This window comes from Lutjanus erythropterus, chromosome 13, assembly GCF_056507025.1.
Source record: "Lutjanus erythropterus isolate fLutEry1 chromosome 13, fLutEry1.hap2, whole genome shotgun sequence".
Taxonomy (NCBI): domain Eukaryota; kingdom Metazoa; phylum Chordata; class Actinopteri; order Lutjaniformes; family Lutjanidae; genus Lutjanus; species Lutjanus erythropterus.
This window is the reverse complement of record NC_139329.1, coordinates 38,168,814-38,188,939: the sequence shown is the minus strand read 5'-3', so window position 1 is coordinate 38,188,939 and position 20,126 is coordinate 38,168,814. Positions and strand designations below refer to the sequence as shown.

General features: G+C 35.8%; 1 protein-coding gene and 1 long non-coding RNA gene across 6 annotated transcripts in view; one reads left to right on the top strand and one right to left on the bottom strand.

The window, feature by feature from the left end:
- Positions 1-637: 637 nt before the first annotated feature.
- LOC146317098 (uncharacterized) lies at positions 638-11,015 on the top strand. 2 transcript variants are annotated; one of them, XR_014771736.1, is made up of 7 exons: positions 638-938; positions 3,331-3,434; positions 7,273-7,425; positions 8,873-9,013; positions 10,172-10,379; positions 10,471-10,602; positions 10,888-11,015. It is a non-coding gene; the product is annotated as an uncharacterized LOC146317098 (long non-coding RNA). The 2 variants fall into 2 exon arrangements; XR_014771735.1 differs by having other exon boundaries at positions 10,468-10,602.
- ptprz1a (protein tyrosine phosphatase receptor type Z1a) overlaps positions 6,422-20,126 on the bottom strand; it is a 120,232-nt gene continuing 106,527 nt past the window's right edge. For all 4 annotated transcript variants that reach the window (XM_084733586.1, XM_084733588.1, XM_084733587.1 and 1 more), the window contains 8 exons: positions 12,212-12,358; positions 10,918-11,011; positions 10,712-10,785; positions 10,447-10,578; positions 10,183-10,338; positions 8,826-8,962; positions 8,608-8,743; positions 6,422-7,407 (listed from right to left, as the gene is read on the bottom strand). In XM_084733586.1, coding sequence (XP_084589712.1) covers positions 7,264-7,407; positions 8,608-8,743; positions 8,826-8,962; positions 10,183-10,338; positions 10,447-10,578; positions 10,712-10,785; positions 10,918-11,011; positions 12,212-12,358 — 1,020 coding nt within the window. In that variant the 3' untranslated portion in view covers positions 6,422-7,263. The remainder of the gene's footprint in view (positions 7,408-8,607; positions 8,744-8,825; positions 8,963-10,182; positions 10,339-10,446; positions 10,579-10,711; positions 10,786-10,917; positions 11,012-12,211; positions 12,359-20,126) is intronic.

Sequence of the window (20,126 nt, the reverse complement as noted above, 5' to 3'; positions counted from 1 at the left end):
AGAACACTTTTGCTTTATGAAAATGTACAAGTGGTTGTTTGAATAAAATCCATTTTGTTATGTTCTTTCTTCTTGTTTCACTTTGAAAAGATTTTTACCTTGCCATTCTAATAACCTTTACACTAAATTGTTTACACGTCAGTTTATTAATGCATTTCTTAGATGATGCACTGAAGAATATTAGTGTCAGAAAAAGGAAGAGATGTTAGTAAGAATTTGACCAATTAAAAACATATCAATCTATAATTGATGTCTAGAAATGGCAGTAATGCGAGTAAAAGCATTTTTTCTGGTGGAGGCATTTGTTGAATATGGAAAAAAAACAGCAAAAACAATAAAATAAGAAACGTGCATTTTATATTCTATTAATTATCAATGATAAATTGATTTAGCATTTTCCCAATCACCCTGATCAGAAGAGGAATGACGAGAATAAAATCAAAATAATACAAATGTAATTAACTCTAATATTTTTTTAATATCATTTTATAAATTCATTAAATCTAAACAATGTTTTAATTATTCTACAGCCTCCATAATCAAAGGAATGAAATTTAAAGACATTTTTGGAGACAATCTACATGTTTGCGGTTCGAGGTGTCCGGTCTGTTACCGCACTGGTTTGTGAGCCTTTTGGGCTGCAGTACCGCAAGTTTCCACTAGAACAGAACCAAGGCTGAGTTCCCCCTCTAATCTCTGATCTGGAGCCAGTGTTTGGTTTGTCCCTTCTGGGCTCCTGTAGAAACATGGCTGTGCAAGATGGCGGAAGAACTGCTGCTCCCGTGGAAACACACGGCTCGTTCTGAGGTAACAAAAAACACAACAATACTTATTTTAACTAATAAAAACATACCAATGAAGATTATATCTCATTTCTACCAACAGATCCACCTAAATGTCACAAACTGGACCTTCAGACCTGCACGATATCAACTCAGGTGAGTTTTTTCTGACTGAACATCTTTGACGCTCCTGTTGATTGAGATTATTTGTTATCATCTGAACTGAATTAAAAGTAATTTGCATTTAAATGTAATGAAATATTTTCATTTTCTAAACGGTGTCAGCAGAGACAAACAAAGATGTTTAGTTTGGTCCATGTGGCTCAGGAACAGTGTGATGTAAGCAGTTTGTTCATGTTCACTTTTAAAGGGAAAGTCTTTGGTTTTTTTTTCTCCTGGCCTTCAGAGCTGTTCATCCAGCTGGAGTGTTTTTTATGTGTGAGCTGCAGGGTTTTGGAGATTTCAGCTCTAGAGATGTCTGACTTCTGTCTAATATAACTGAACTAAATGGCACTCAGCTTGTGGTGTTCAAAGCACCAAAAGAAAAAATACATTTGGATTCATCTGCTTTGCAAAAATCCTGACCCAGTTACTCAAGATAATCCGCAGACCTTGTTGTGAGCAGTTTCATGGGAACTACTTTCCTTCCAGTAGAAAAGACAGTAGCTCCGGTAGATTTTAAAGTAGTCTGAGTGGATTTTACTGCAGAAAGAAAGTAGATCTTACAGGAAACTAACCAATAGCCAAGAGATAAAGCTGATGTATGTTTAAATTTAGACAGCAGAAAAAAAAGACTGGACAACCAAAAGTTACTTTTATATCTCAAAATCAGTTCTTTATTGAAAACTTTTGTTCAGGTAAAATGATGCTGTTCCTGGTTCAGAGTGTAACAGCACTTCCTGACTGGAGGATGCAAACCAGCGAGCGAGCGAACAGATTGTTTCAGTTTCTTTCTTAACCTGCTTGGCTGAGTGACGTGTCACTTATTTTAAAAAAACGCTCGTCCTGGTTCTGTTTTGGTGAAGTTTACAAAACCATTTTCTTTGTCAGAAAGAGAGGTGGCACCTTTTATATGATCCTCCAAGTGAGTAAACTGCCTTCCAGTTATACAGAAACAAGCCTGACATCAGGAAGTTACGTTAGTGTGAAAAAAATAAGCTCTGCAGAGGCAGAAATAAGAGGCGTGGCTTGTGTTATAAGTGGGCATTTTTTGATGTGTGTTACAGTTGCACAGGTCTGAAACCTTTATGATCAATTAAAGTCTCTCTTTTGCCTTAAGACTTGGAGAATATAAAAATCACTTTACACTGTAAAAAAAAAAAAAAGCTGAGAAAACTCAAAAATTATTGAAAAAGGCACTGCAATAATTTTGAGTTTTGAGTGCAACTCAAACTTTTTTTTGCTGACCTATAATCTTTAGTCAAGATGATTTACTTTTCCACTTTAGATGAACCTGAATCTTTGAGTTTAAGAAATTTAAAAAATTGTAGTTCAAAAACTGCTGACAGTGAGCTGTGGACTTAGTATTACTTATTACAATATTTTTGTGGCTGAAAATTAAAAGGTTTTAAATGAAAATATAAAAATAATTCTCTTTCACTTTAATGCATTTACTCTATATATTTTTAAATACATTTCTACAACTCAAAGGTTTAAGATAATCTAAAGAAAAAAAGTAAATTATCTCAACAAAAGATTAGTGGTTAGTAAAACTTTGTCAGAATTTAATAATCTGAGTTGGACTGTTGCAGTACGTTGCCTTGAAATTTAGAGTTTTCTTAACTTTTTTGATGAATGAAAATTGAAATGTTAGAAAATCATTATTCATTGACATATCATTTTTTAGCCAAAACCACGGGGAGCCACTGGAGAGGAGCTAAAGAGCCGCAGGTTGCAGACCTCCAAGGTCTTTTTTAAAAATATAACTTTCACTCAGTTGAATACATTTGCAGTGTAGTATTCTGCTTTTACTTAAATAAAACTTCTTAATAATTCCACCACTGAGTTGATCTAAAGTCTGACTTTGAGTTTGAAGCCATAGTCAAAGATGTTGTTCACCAGGCATCTGTTAACACGTCAACATAAACATTTAGTGCTTCTGATCCTGTTCTGACGTTTTCTCGGCCTCCAGCTCAGCTCCTCGGACAAAAAAACAAAACAAAAAGACAATCAGCCCGTTTGCTTCCACTTAATTTGAGGGCAGCCATGCAAACTAGGCCACCGAGCAGGGGATAATTGGGCATGTAATTATGAAAAGTCAAAAATGCAAATGAAGGTGTGGATACGGCGGCTGGTCAAGACGACGTCTGGACACTTGACCTATTTTCTGTCCCGAAAAGGCGCGTTTCTTGCAGAGTCTTAACCCGGATTAACATGTGGGAAATCAGTTGGAATAACCGGTTCAGTGCAGGGATTAAAGCATGACTCCATAAAGGGAAAATACATAATCCACATGTCGGACAGGACTTGGGTTTTCATCAGGCCACGTCTTTATTTTCTCTCTTTCTGTGTTTGTTTCATTAACACCTCTCTCCTGTCGGGCTCACAGGAGGTTGGCTCCATCTTTTGTCTCGCTGTCGTCACCTCTGACCTTCGGCCTCCTTCCTGTCCGCCGAGGCTGGTGATCGAGGAGCTGAGGATCTTTCTGCTGCCGTAAGTGTCTCTGGATAAACACACCAGCTAAAGGTCTAAAAATGTAAATGTAACCTGCATCTTCATCATCCTGGCAGGAGTCTTACTTTGCTGTTAAATTATTATTGAAGTTCTCTTTCCAGAGAATGAATCATGATATATTTTTGGTGATGCCCTGCCACCTGCAGGACAAAAATAATAAAAATATAAAAATCTATCAGGCAGGCAGAGAAATTCTAGAGGTGCAGTGTGTAAGATACGGCCAGAATTTTAATTTACCCCATTAAAAAGTGAACTAACATTATCAGCAGAATGTAGAGAGGTAACACTGTGTGCATTTGTTTCACAAGCTCTCAGTGTAAAGTAAGGAAATGTTCTTCCACCTGTTGACCTTATTAAATAGAAGAATTCACCTCCTCAGTTTTTCTCTTTTACCAAAGACTTTAACTAAACCCTCAAAGCTGCTGCAGGCACTAGAAAGAAACCGATCACAGTCCCGGCTCTCAGCTGGGACTGATGTGAAACCAGAACTACGTCCTCCAGATGTTCTCTGCAACAAGAACAGGTTCTCCCTCTTTCATTCAAACTAAACTCGATAATGGCAACGGCAGGAAAAAGACGAAATTAAATCTCAAGGTTGTTTTTATAATTAGAAAAAGAGAAATAATTGTAGTTAGGCTTTTAATGTTGGATTGTTTTTATCAGGGTAAAATAAATACCCACATAATTAATGTACAGTGCTTAACAAATTTATTAGACCACCACCCAGTGTAAGGTTTATGCCACAGCTACCCTAAATAAACAGAATTGTCAATTACTAAAATCATTTTTTATGTTTCTGTAATGGTTAATAAACCAGTATGTAGAAGCTCTTTAACTGAAATGATATTTTTAATTTGTAAAATATAATCATTATCCATGAATTTTCAAATTCACTGTTTTAAAGCACATTATTTATTTCTTGATGTCAAATCATAGTTATTTACTTTCATTCCTGAACAGACTTCTGGACTGAATCTGATTGGTCGCGGGTTCATATACCAACAAGACAATGAGCCCAAGCAAACTTCAAAGTAAAGTCAAACTTCAGAGACTGTTTGACCAAGAAAGTGAAAGTCTGTGGGAACCGATAGAAACTATTTGGAACTTAATAACAAAAGAGACAAAAGAATATAAAAACAATGTCAGCAAGAATGCAAGCCGTTATCAAGACTGAAGATGTTTTTTGGTTATTATGTGTGAAAAAGAACTATTTAGTTGTTTCAGTTTATTTGCCAAATAAAGAACAATAACATTTTTAGTTTTAAACAAGTTTTTGAAAGATTTCTGAAATATTTATTTTTTCTCGTTTTTATGACAAGTGGTCTAAGACGTTTATTAAGCACTGTACAAAGTGTCCCTGAAGACAGAAAGAAATCTGTTGTTTAACTCAGAACTCCTTACAGTCGGCTTCAATCTATTTTTATGAAGTGATTTATCGGTGTTTCTATAGACTTTGTGTAGCTGAGAGGTTCTACATGCAGGTCAGTGAATCATCAGGTGGTTTCAGAGTTACAAGCTTCTGTAAATGCATCATGAAAACAGTACAGCATGTATCGATATTAGAAAATGTACTTTTGTACTTAAAAGCAAGTATTCTAGTACTTTAACTCGAGTGAAATTTTGACTGAGCAACTTTCACTTGTAGTTGAGTAATATTTGACCAGGAGTATCTATACTTTGTAGGGGTGGGAATCTTTGGGCACCTGCCGATTCGATTACGATTACGATTCAGGGGCTACGATTCGATTATAAAACGATTATTGATGCATCTTTATGTATATTGATGCACTTTTTCACAAACACATTTCTTTTTGTCTCACGGAATAAGCATTCGTCACTTGCAATTTTTAAAAACAGCGCATTTGTAATAAGAATTCATTTCGATTATATTTTATTAAACTATTGGAAATATGTGCAAACTGGAAAGTACCAACAGTAGCCACTAGTAGCCGCAGCAACAGCAGCCTGCCGTCTCCCCGACTCCTCCGTCGGGTGGAATCGAGTTACGGCTTCTCATGTTTGTTGTGTTGCCAAAGTATTTTATTTTAGCTCGACACAACTTACATATAACGTGGCTCTTGTCCAGTTCGCTTCCGCCGTCGACGTTGTAGAAGCCGAAGTGTTTCCACACGGCTGCTTTTAAATTAGAAGGAGCTGTTCGGACCTCATGGCGAGGTGGCTGCCGGTCGGCCATGTTTGTTTTCCGCTGTGCGCGTGTCGCTCCAGGTGCGCGTCCCAAAGTGTCCCGGCGATGACGCGTACCGCGCTTCTTAGTTCCACATTATTTAGAAGGTTCTGTATCACTTTAATTAACAGATTTAAATAATCGAAATTTGGACGTTTGTGAATCGATTCAGATTCGTCCACGTCCGAATCGCGATGCATCTAAGAATCGGAAATTTCCCCCACCCCTAATACTTTGACTGAAGTACTGAGGTTGAGTATTTCGTCCACCTGCTGGTTTCATTTCAGTCCACATATCAGCTGGTTAGAGCCGTGTTTAAGATTCAGACGCTCTCATTTTTTTGAAAAAGGAAAAATGTGAGAAAGTGTAGTTTTGCATTGATGCTTTGGCCTAAAAATCTTGTTGTTCAGATGAAGGAAAACATGTTTGTTTGGTACAGACTCCAAAAAATACCACACCACCATGATATTTATAGTTTTTTTTCAGTAAAAATAATTGCAATGCAAAAATGATCATTTCCACTAATTGTATCATATATCGCAGTTGTGCAGCCCTCATGTGCATCAAACTGACTTTGCCACATTTTGCACAAAATTAGCCAGTACAGGAAATTCACTGCTTTACACTGATCACATGTCAGTGTCACAGCTCCGAACAAACCAAATGATTTCTAAAATTTAGACACAAAGTTTTTGCTGGTGAAAATGTGTGACTGCACCTTAGCTGCAGTGTGGTGACAGTTGTAGTTGTGCACACGGTAACAAAAAACTCCAGCAGGCTGTTTCTTTGGTGTTCTTTCACGTATTTAATCCCCTAACTAATAATCCAGCAGTGTTTCATGTCCAGCTAAAAAAACAAACATGTCAGTACCCCATGCATCACATTTAGTCTGTTACAAAATCCAGAATATAAAAGCATTAATGTTCTGCTACTAAGCAATTAGAATCAAATCATAACATTTGAATGCACTAAAAATGGTAAAATATAAAAATCTAAAAGTATAAATAGAAATTTGGTCCATCGAGTTGATTACTATAATATTATTTACATTAGATTATTATTTTTATTATTCCAGGCCCTTATTTTTATATTTGACTTCAATAGCACACTGCTGCTACCGTTGTGATAGTATTTACAGAAGAGAGTTCAGTGCAGGAGCTCTATAAAAGACAAGCTAACAAAATATCTCATTTGATGTAAAAAGATGCAGTTTTTCCCTTTTTTTTTCCCATTTGGCTCAGTGCCAATAAATACAAAGGTCTAGGAAAAGTTTGTTAGTTGAGTTGAAACGTCTCAGGGCAGTACAGCGTTAAAACATCGGACAGTTAGTCTACAGCTCGTATCAAAGTTAGAAGTACAGGATGAAAAATACAAAAAGGCACACATTACAAAACCGCAGGGAGTCCGGATCCGGCGAAGAAGAAACTCGTTCGGTGCACGCCAGCCTCACGCTACGACACAGAGTCCTGAATGAGGAGGATTTTATTATTTTTTTTATTTTAGTCGTCGTAGCGTGAGTCTGGCATCAGGAGAAGTTCTGTTGGTGGTTTGAAGAGGAAGAACAAGAGGCTGTTGCTCATTTTTAACAGGAGTTCTTTGTGTGTTTTCTGTTTTTTGTGGCGGTTACACCAGGGATTCAAGGCTCTCGGCAGTGCTGGCGGTTCCCACCACGATGGTTCCGTTGTTGTCGGAGGACTGGAGGGTTTTCTCGTCTTCTTGCGTCCCGATGAGACTCAGCATGGCTTTGTACAGGAACTGGTACTGCTCCTGTAAAACGACGACGAGGTAAATGATTTTTATATTTAGGGCTGCGTCAGAATCCTGATATTACTCTGATAACATGTTAATTTATGAGTCCAGAAAAAGCTCCAACTGAACATTGGGCCTCATGCAAGAACATCCTCGTATTCTTATCTTTAATTTCTCTGACTTTTGTTTGTACGAAGGGAACATGTCACGTCAGATTCAGCAGACTCTCTTAACTTAACTTATGATCCGCCTGTGCATATCTGAGTGCAGCGGGAGGAGGAGGAGGTCAAAGGGAAGTTTCCTTCATCTAAATAATTGATACTAGGCTTTATAAGTAAATTTACTGTAAACTGTGTTTGTATCTGAAAGAAAATTCAAAATATGAGACAACTGGTGACAACTGGTTCTTGCATGAGGCCCAGTGAGTGTGTTCATCCTGGTTTTGATCACATTCAGGATGTTGACATGCAACAAGAGAAAGCAGATTATTCATATAGATGTATACGTGATTCTAACAGTATTTCTCGTTATCTGTTCTGTATCAACATAAAAAGTTCAGAAATGAGGATGAGGTGTTTACATGCCACAGGATCCAGAGGGCTGTACTACCAAGTTTCATTAATGTGTTAGTGAAGTACGTTGAGTCTAAAGTCAGAGTCTGGTGTATCTCTTTTAACCTGGTTAGATCACCATGGTAACCGATGCTGACCTCGATCATTTCGACTAAAGTGGGCGGCTGGCAAAGAGTCAAATGAAGCAACAAACGTCCCTTTTTTAGTCTGAAGAAGAAAGTCTGAGTTAACAAAGCAAGTTGATAACCACAGTCATGATACTTGCTATTATCTCTGACTGAGGTTTTAGGTTTTGTTGAGGAGCTCGTGTAAAGAAAGACTGACTGTGTTGAGCTTCCTTCGTAGTACAACCCTCTGGTTTCTATCAGAGTACTCCAGGTAGCATATCCAGATTTCTCAGAATCCGGATCTGGAACCAGGATATGATATTTACATGCACAAAGCATGAGATATATACTGTTACCATGATAAAAAATGACACATACTATGTTCCCCTATGTCACTGTATTCCCAGAGCTCAGCTGTTAACTTGATGAGTTAGGATTACTGATTAAACTATGAAAATATCCTTTAAGCATTCGATACTGTGAAGTATAACAGACAGTAGAGTATCATCAGCGTATTGTGAGACAGTGAAAAGTCTTACGATGTCGCTGAAGATTCCCGGTCTCATTAGGTTTGTCAGCTTGGCCACTTGGAAGACATCGACCGAACCTTCGGCCTCCAGCTGGCGAGTCAGAGACAACAGAGCGCAGAACGTTCCTGCCGTGACTCCGCCCACACTGGAAGTGAAAAAGAAATCAAAGCGGTTCTAATTTTTGCTGTAAAATAACAGAATCCTTGAGCAGTCAGTGAGGCTCTTACTCATCGTGGACCACCGTGGGTCCGTCCTTGCTCTCCTCTTTCACCAGGTTAAGGAGCTCGAAGGTGCTGCTGATGGGACTGTCCGGGTTCGGCCAGCGGGGGGCGCGGTAGTGTTTCACCTCCAGAACGTAGTCATCCTGTTGAAGTATGGAGGAAAGAGATCGGACATCTTTTACAACAAGTCAAGAGTGAGTTTTGAACTTTTTGTCTTCTGACCCCTTAAATCAGTGGTTCTCAGACTTTACTGATGCTGATCACTCTGACCTTTACTTCACTGAAATCCAACTTGGATCTTTTTGATTAGTTGCTTCTCCATAATTATTAATTGTTAATTAACTTTTTTTGGCTTCTGAAGCGGGGCATGCCAGAAAAAGTTTGAGAACCACTGCCCTAAACAAAAATTATTTAGCAGAAATATGACATTTCAGACATCTAATGGCAATCTCTTCTTCTCATGGTGTTCTGTGTCATATCTACAGAAACAGAGAAACTGTCTTTACGTAGGAAAGCAGAGCATCCATAGTCAGTGTATTTCCTACAGTCAACACGCCTCCAGTTTGGAGAAGCAGCAGGAGTTCTGGTGTAGGAAGCTCAGCAATGTACTGCAGAACGTATTTTAGACACCTTAAAAATCAATATCAGTGTACCAGACACTTACTTTGCCATTGGACAGCCTTTTCAGATGGGAAACCACCGTTATAAAACCCAAATATTGTTCTCTCTCGCACAACCAAACTCCTTTGACAAAATCAGTCATTTTAACTTGAACAACACAGGAGTTGCTGGTCTACTGCAGCCTCAATCTGTCAGTTTGTTTGTGTGATTCTGTGACTTTGGTGAATCCAAACTAACTTTTTAAAACACTGAACTCACACAAGAACAAGAACAAACTAACGGATCGAGGCAGCAGTAGACCAGTGACTGCTGGATTAAAATTACTGTTTGGTTGCTTTGGCGAGAGCAATATTTGGCTGATATTAATGGCGGTTTCCTGTCAGAAAAGGTTGTCTGGCAGCAAGGTAAAACAGTAAAAATATTCTAAATATAGCGTACTTTTAAACTGATATTTTTAGGTGGTTAGTCCACAGCAGTACATCGCTTAGCTTCCTGGACAAGAACTCCTGTTGCTTCTCCAAACTCTGGGAGTGTCGACCGCCATCTACTGCAGGTAATACACTGACTGTGGAGAAGTACGTCACACAACTCCACTTCAAAAACTCCACACTGTCCCTTTAGATGTTTTAAATGACCCCTTTCAAAACTGGCAGCAGTTGTGTTTTAGGTGAATTGACCCTTTAAATTTAGCCCCATCAGCTGTTTTTAATGATTCTGTGGTCACATTCCAGCCTGCTCTTACCTGCGTAGCCTCCAGGACGTACTCCTGGACCGCCAGCATGTCCTCGTTGGACAGACAGATGTGACTCTCGCTCCTCTGACTGACAGTGAACATCTCATAGCTGATTGGCTGGCCTTTACGGGGCCAAACACCACACAGCTCCGCCTCCTCCTCCATCTGACAACACAGGAAGTCGGCAGAGGGTTCCAGTTATTCCAGTAATAAATGCATCTCTTCAGTATTTTTGTCAGTAATATTCTTTGAATGTAGGAAACAGTTCCTCACCTCGCCTGACGCTGTCTCCAGCAGTGATACAATGACCTGGGCGTTGTGGTCCCAGATCATCCGCCAGAAGTCCTTTATGGTGCCAGGCAAAGGATTCTGGGTAATGATGAACTCGCTGCTCTGCCTGTAACCCTGCAGGAACACAACCACGGCTCAGTATGTTTTATTTTGTTATTATTTCAAGACATTCAGAAATTGTTTTCCACAGATATCTCTCTCTTCCTCTGACAATATTTCAGTCTGAACAGAATGACTTTGTTCTTACTGTGATGTACGATGCATTAATGTAGTCTGATGTTTCTCCCGCCGCTGTAGACAGCCGCACTCGCGACCTCTCAACTGCAGAGACACAAAGAATTAAGTCTGAGTCGTGTCACTGAAACATTCAGCGTGAACGTCAGGCTAACTGATGTCTCTCTCTCTCTCGTTTAAACGCTGCAGCTCCTGAGCCGACCGAGACGTTGGACTCACCGGGTATCATAGAGCAGCTCCTGTTCTTGCTGCGGTTGCAGTCCTGCAGAGCTGCAGAGTAGTCGCACTGCTTCGCTCCGGAGTGACAAACCAGCTGTGGAGATCATCAAACATCTGTCAGTGACTGAGGGATCAACACCGAATCATTCTGTGGAGCTGTGATGTTTTTTTATATCCTCACTATACTATTTTTATATACACATAGTTAATCATACACATCTATAATGTGCAATTATCCATATATCTGTACAACTGAAAAGCCTTAAGTAAACTGTGTGTATAGTTTATTATTTAATTCATATTTTTTATCCTTTTATATTTTATTTGTATTTTATTTACCACTCACTCCTTTTTCTATCTCTACTTTCCATCCTTGAGCTTTTGTAAAATGTGAATTTCCCTGATGTAAGATCAAGAAAGTTTATCTTATCTGCTCATTGTAGTTAGAAGCACTCATAAATATTCATAATGTTTTCAAGAAACAATCATAACACATTAATTACTTATAAGGTCACGTATCGTAAGACTTCACTCAATGACATTTTTAGTTGTCTTTGTAAGTATCATAATAGATACAATACAAACCCTCACCCGTAACCTTTAAAGAGTATTTAAAAGAAAAGAAAACATTTGTGAAAGTTATTTAATTGATTATATATGATTTAACTTTAACAACACACATCCAATCACCACTCAGAGTAGCTTATAATCACATTATTTAAGGGTACTGTAAAGCATTATAAAATGAATATAATTTACATTAACTATGAGAATTATAGTACACTATGATCCTTGTAAAGAAAACATAGTGAGTGACCATCAGTTATAAGGCTTCATGATACTATAATGTGTCATGAGTTCTTTTATAAAGCTTTATCAATATTTATGAGTGTTAGAACTATAATTATACAGTGCTATAAGCAGAGTATTAAGGCATGTTTATAAGGTATTATAGACACAGGTGTTTTAGAAAGTCTAACTATTACTATTAATCATCTTATCCTTGATGCTTTGACAATATTGCTTTGTTCATTTGATATACAAGCCAATAAACCATGCATAATTGAATTGACAGTGTTCTCCATGTATCAATAACAAAATATTTGATTTTACAAATGTTTCTACCTGTCAAAATCAGTCTTAAACATGGAAAGAATATTTTATATTTCAAAACATTGTTTTAGATTGTCCCAGTAATACTAAAAAGGTTGCCTTTTCTATATTTTGTCTATATAAGTTATTTAAAGTCAGAAGTTCACTGAGCACAGATTGAACCGTTTGGCGAGCTGCTCACCTTGAACTGTTTGTCCAGGCGCGTCCTCCCAGCAGGCCCCGGGATCAGCAGCTCGTCCACATACCTATGTAGGTGAGACGCAGTCACCTCTGTCTGTCCAGACAAGATGGCTTCCACCAAGGCGTCGTGGATGAAAACGTACTGTTCCTGCAGAGAGGAGACAGATGTTGCAGAGGTTACACTCTGTTCCCCTATGAGGACAACAGGACCCTGTTCAAGAATGTGATTTATCATTATTACACCGGACTGACTTCAAAAAACTTTGTGGGAAAATGGCAAAGAAAAAAAAAATCGACACCAAGAGAACTGTTTGCTAAAAATACATACATTCTTACACACATACAATTCTGACTGACTTCAAAATACTTTGTGGGAAAATGGCAAAGAAAAAAAAAATCGACACCAAGAGAACTGTTTGCTAAAAACATTCAATGTTTCAAAAGGAAAGGAGGATTTATATTCACTTGCTCAAACATACATACATGCATGCATACATAGAGTCAAGCCCGAAATCATACATACATACATACATACATACGTACATACATAAATACATACAGTCAAGCCTGAAATCATACATACATACATAAATAAATAAATACATACATACAGTCAAGCCCAAAATCATTCATTCATACATACATACATAAATATATACATACATACATACATACAGTCAAGCCCAAAATCATACATACATACATACATACATACATACAGTCAAGCCCAAAATCATACATACATACATACATACATACATACATACATACAGTCAAGCCCAAAATCATACATACATACATACATACATACATACATACATAAATACAGTAAAGCCTGAAATCATACATACATACATACATACATACATACAGTCAAGCCTGAAATCATACATACATACATACAGTCAAGCCCAAAGTCATACATACATACATACATACATAAATACATACATACAGTCAAGCCCAAAATCATTCATACATACATACAGTCAAGCCCAAAATCATACATACATACATACATACATACATACATACATACAGTCAAGCCCAAAATCATACATACATACATACATACATACATACATACATACATACAGTCAAGCCCAAAATCATACATACATACATACATACATACATACAGTCAAGCCTGAAATCATACATACATACATACAGTCAAGCCCAAAGTCATACATACATACATACATACATAAATACATACATACAGTCAAGCCCAAAATCATTCATACATACATACAGTCAAGCCCAAAATCATACATACATACATACATACATACATGCATACATACATACACTCAAGCCCAAAATCATTCATACATACATACATACATACATACAGTCAAGCCCAAAATCATACATACCTACATACATACATACATACATACAGTCAAGCCCAAAATCATTCATACATACATACAGTCAAGCCCAAAATCATTCATACATACATACATACATACATACATACATACATACATACATACATACATACAGTAAAGCTTGAAATCATTTATACATACATACATACATACATACAGTCAAGCCCAAAATCATACATACATACATACATACATACATACATACATACATACATACATACATACAGTCAAGGCCAAAATCATACATACATACATACATACATACAGTCAAGCCCAAAATCATACATACATACATACATAAATACATACATACAGTCAAGCCCAAAATCATACATACATACAGTCAAGCCCAAAATCATACATACATACATACATACATACATACAGTCAAGCCCAAAATCATACATACATACATACATACATACAGTCAAGCCCAAAATCATACATACATACATACATTCTTACATACATACAGTCAAGCCCAAAATCATACATACATACAGTCAAGCCCAAAATCATACATACATACATACATACATACATACAGTCAAGCCCAAAATCACACATACATACATACATACAGTCAAGCCCAAAATCGTACATACATACATACATACAGTCAAGCCCAAAATCATACATACATACATACATTCTTACATACATACAGTCAAGCCTAAAATCATATATACCTACATACCTACATACATACATACATACATACATACATACATACAGTCAAGCCCAAAATCATACATACATACATACATACATACATACATACAGTCAAGCCCAAAATCATTCATACATACATACATACATACAGTCAAGCCCAAAATCATACATACATACATACATACATACATACATACATACATACATACAGTCAAGCCTGAAATCATACATACCTACATACATACATACATACATACAGTCAAGCCCAAAATCATACATACATACATACATACATACATAAATACATACATACATACAGTCAAGCCCAAAATCATTCATACATACATACATACATAAATACATACATACATACAGTCAAGCCCAAAATCATTCATACATACATACATACAGTCAAGCCCAAAATCATTCATACATACATACATACATACATACATACATACATACATACAGTCAAGCCCAAAATCATACATACATACATACATACATACATACATACATACATACATACATACAGTCAAGCCCAAAATCATACATACATACATACATACATACATACATACATACATACATACATACAGTCAAGCCCAAAATCATACATACATACATACATACATACATACAGTCAAGCCCAAAATCATACATACATACATACATACATACATACATACATACATACATACAGTCAAGCCCAAAATCACACATACATACATACATACATACAGTCAAGCCCAAAATCATACATACATACATACAAACATACAGTCAAGCCCAAAATCATACATACATACATACATACATACAGTCAAGCCCAAAATCATACATACATACATACATACATACAGTCAAGCCTAAAATCATACATACCTACATACATACATACATACATACATACATACAGTCAAGCCCAAAATCATACATACATACATACATACATACAATCAAGCCCAAAATCATTCATACATACATACATACATACATACATACATACAGTCAAGCCCAAAATCATACATACATACATACATACATACATACATACATACATACATACATACATACAGTCAAGCCTGAAATCATACATACCTACATACCTACATACATACATACATACATACATACATACAGTCAAGCCCGAAATCATTCATACATACATACACACATACAGTTAAGCCCAAAATCATACATACATACATACATACATGCATACATACAGTCAAGCCCGAAATTATTCATACATACATACATACATACATACATACAGTCAAGCCCGAAATCATGCATACATACATACATACATACATACATACATACATACATGCATACAGTCAAACCCAAAATTATTCATACATACATACATACATGAATAAATATATAGATACATATATACATACATATAGTCAAGCCCGAAATCATTTATACATACATACATACAGTCAAGCCCGAAATCATTCATTCATACATACATAAATATATACATACATACATACATACAGTCAAGCCCAAAATCATACATACATACATACATACATAAATATATACATACATACATGCACTCAAGCCTGAAATCATACATACATACATACATACATACAGTCAAGCCCAAAATCATACATACATACATACATAAATATATACATACATACATACAGTCAAGCCCAAAATCATTCATACATTCATACATACATACATACATACATACAGTCAAGCCCAAAATCATACATACATACATACAGTCAAGCCCAAAATGATACATACATACATACAGTCAAGCCCAAAATCATACATACATACATACATACATACATACAGTCAAGCCCAAAATCATACATACATACATACATACATACATACATACATACATACATACATACATACAGTCAAGCCCAAAATCGTACATACATACATACATACATACATACATACATACATACATACATACAGTCAAGCCCAAAATCATACATACATACATACATACAAACATACATACATACAGTCAAGCCCAAAATCATACATACATACATACATACATACATACAGTCAAGCCCAAAATCATACATACATACATACATACATACATACATACAGTCAAGCCCAAAATCATACATACATACATACATACATACAGTCAAGCCCAAAATCATACATACATACATACATACATACAGTCAAGCCTGAAATCATACATACCTACATACATACCTACATACATACATACAGTCAAGCCCAAAATCATACATACATACATACATAAATACATACATACATACATACATACATACAGTCAAGCCCAAAATCATTCATACATACATGCATACATAAATACATACATACATACATACAGTCAAACCCAAAATCACTCATATATACATACATACAGTCAAGCCCAAAATCATTCATACATACATACATACATACATACATACATACATACAGTCAAGCCCAAAATCATACATACATACATACATACATACATACATACATACAGTAAAGCCTGAAATCATACATACAGACATACATACATACATACATACATACATACAGTCAAGCCCAAAATCATACATACATACATACATACATACATACATACAGTCAAGCCCAAAATCATACATACATACATACATACATACATACAGTCAAGCCCAAAATCATACATACATACATACAGTCAAGCCCAAAATCATACATACATACATACATACATACATACAGTCAAGCCTAAAATCATACATACCTACATACATACATACATGCAGTCAAGCCCAAAATCATACATACATACATACAGACATACATACATACAGTCAAGCCCAAAATCATACATACATACATACATAAATATATACATACATACATACAGTGAAGCCCAAAATCATTCATACATTCATACATACATACATACGTACATACATACATACATACATACAGTCAAGCCCAAAATCATACATACATACATACATACAGTCAAGCCCAAAATCATACATACATACATACAGTCAAGCCCAAAATCATACATACATACATACATACATACATACATACATACAGTCAAGCCCAAAATCATACATACATACATACATACATACATACATACATACATACAGTCAAGCCCAAAATCATACATACATACATACATACATACATACATACAGTCAAGCCCAAAATCATACATACATACATACAAACATACATACATACAGTCAAGCCCAAAATCATACATACATACATACATACATACATACAGTCAAGCCCAAAATCATACATACATACATACATACAGTAAAGCCTGAAATCATACAGACATACATACATACATACATACATACATACATACATACATACATATAGTCAAGCCCAAAATCATACATACATACATACATACATACATACATACATACATACATACATACAGTCAAGCCCAAAATCATACATACATACATACATACATACATACATACAGTCAGGCCCAAAATCATACATACATACATACATACATACAGTCAAGCCCAAAATCATACATACATACATACATACATACATACATACATACATACATACAGTCAAGCCTAAAATCATACATACCTACATACATACATACATGCAGTCAAGCCCAAAATCATACATACATACATACATACATACATACATACATACATACATACATACATACATACAGTCAAGCCCAAAATCATACATACATACATACATACATACATACAGTCAAGCCTGAAATCATACATACTTACATACATACATACATACATACATACAGTCAAGCCCAAAATCATACATACATACATACATACATACAGTCAAGCCTGAAATCATACATACCTACATACATACATACATACATACAGTCAAGCCCAAAATCATACATACATACATACATACATACATAAATACATACATACATACATACATACAGTCAAGCCCAAAATCATACATACATACATACATACATACATACATACATACAAACATACATACATACAGTCAAGCCCAAAATCATACATACATACATACATACATACATACAGTCAAGCCCAAAATCATTCATACATACATACATACATACATACAGTCAAGCCCAAAATCATTCATACATACATACATACATACATACATACATACATACATACATACATACAGTAAAGTCTGAAATCATACATAAATACATACATACATACATACATACATACATACAGTCAAGCCCAAACTCATACATACATACATACATACAGTCAAGCCCAAAATCATACATACATACATACATACATACATACAGTCAAGCCTAAAATCATACATAGCCACATACATACATACATACATACAGTCAAGCCCAAAATCATACATACATACATATTTACATACATACATACAGTCTTGCCCGAAATCATACATACATACATACATACATACATACAGTCAGGCCCAAAATCATACATACAGTCAAGCCCAAAATCATACATACATACATACATACATACATACATACATACATACAGTCAAGCCTAAAATCATACATACCTACATACATACATACATGCAGTCAAGCCCAAAATCATACATACATACATACATACATACATACATACATACATACATACAGTCAAGCCCAAAATCATACATACATACATACATACATACATACATACAGTCAAGCCTGAAATCATACATACTTACATACATACATACATACATACATACAGTCAAGCCAAAAATCATACATACATACATACATACATACAGTCAAGCCTGAAATCATACATACCTACATACATACATACATACATACAGTCAAGCCCAAAATCATACATACATACATACATACATACATAAATACATACATACATACATACATACAGTCAAGCCCAAAATCATACATACATACATACATACATACATACAAACATACATACATACAGTCAAGCCCAAAATCATACATACATACATACATACATACATACATACAGTCAAGCCCAAAATCATTCATACATACATACATACATACAGTCAAGCCCAAAATCATTCATACATACATACATACATACATACATACATACATACATACATACAGTAAAGTCTGAAATCATACATAAATACATACATACATACATACATACATACATACATACATACAGTCAAGCCCAAACTCATACATACATACATACATACATACAGTCAAGCCCAAAATCATACATACATACATACATACATACATACAGTCAAGCCTAAAATCATACATAGCCACATACATACATACATACATACAGTCAAGCCCAAAATCATACATACATACATATTTACATACATACATACAGTCTTGCCCGAAATCATACATACATACATACATACATACATAGAGTCAAGTTCGAAATCATTTATTGGGCCCCATTTGCTTTCTGTTTTTAACAGTTCCCTATCTACGGGTTGTGTCCCTAATCATTTTAAAACTGCATGTGTGAACCCGCTTTTAAAAAAAAGTGGTCTGGACCCCTCCCTCCCTGAAAATTACAGACAGATATCCAAGTTGCCATCTATTTAAAGAATTTTAGAGAAGATAGTGTACAAGCAATTTCTATCGGCACTCGAAAATAATAACACTTTTGAAAAATTTCTATCTGGCTTCCGGGAGTTCCACAGCACCGAAACGGCCCTGCTTAAGGTCACGAATGACCTTTTAATGGCTGCTGACGATGGTAAATGTGCAGTTCTTGTTCTCCTGGACCTTAGCTTGGCCTTTGACACAGTCGACCACAACATCTTCCTCGACAGACTGAGGTGCTAGGCAGGGATTTCTGGTACAGCACTACAATGGTTTTCATCTTATCT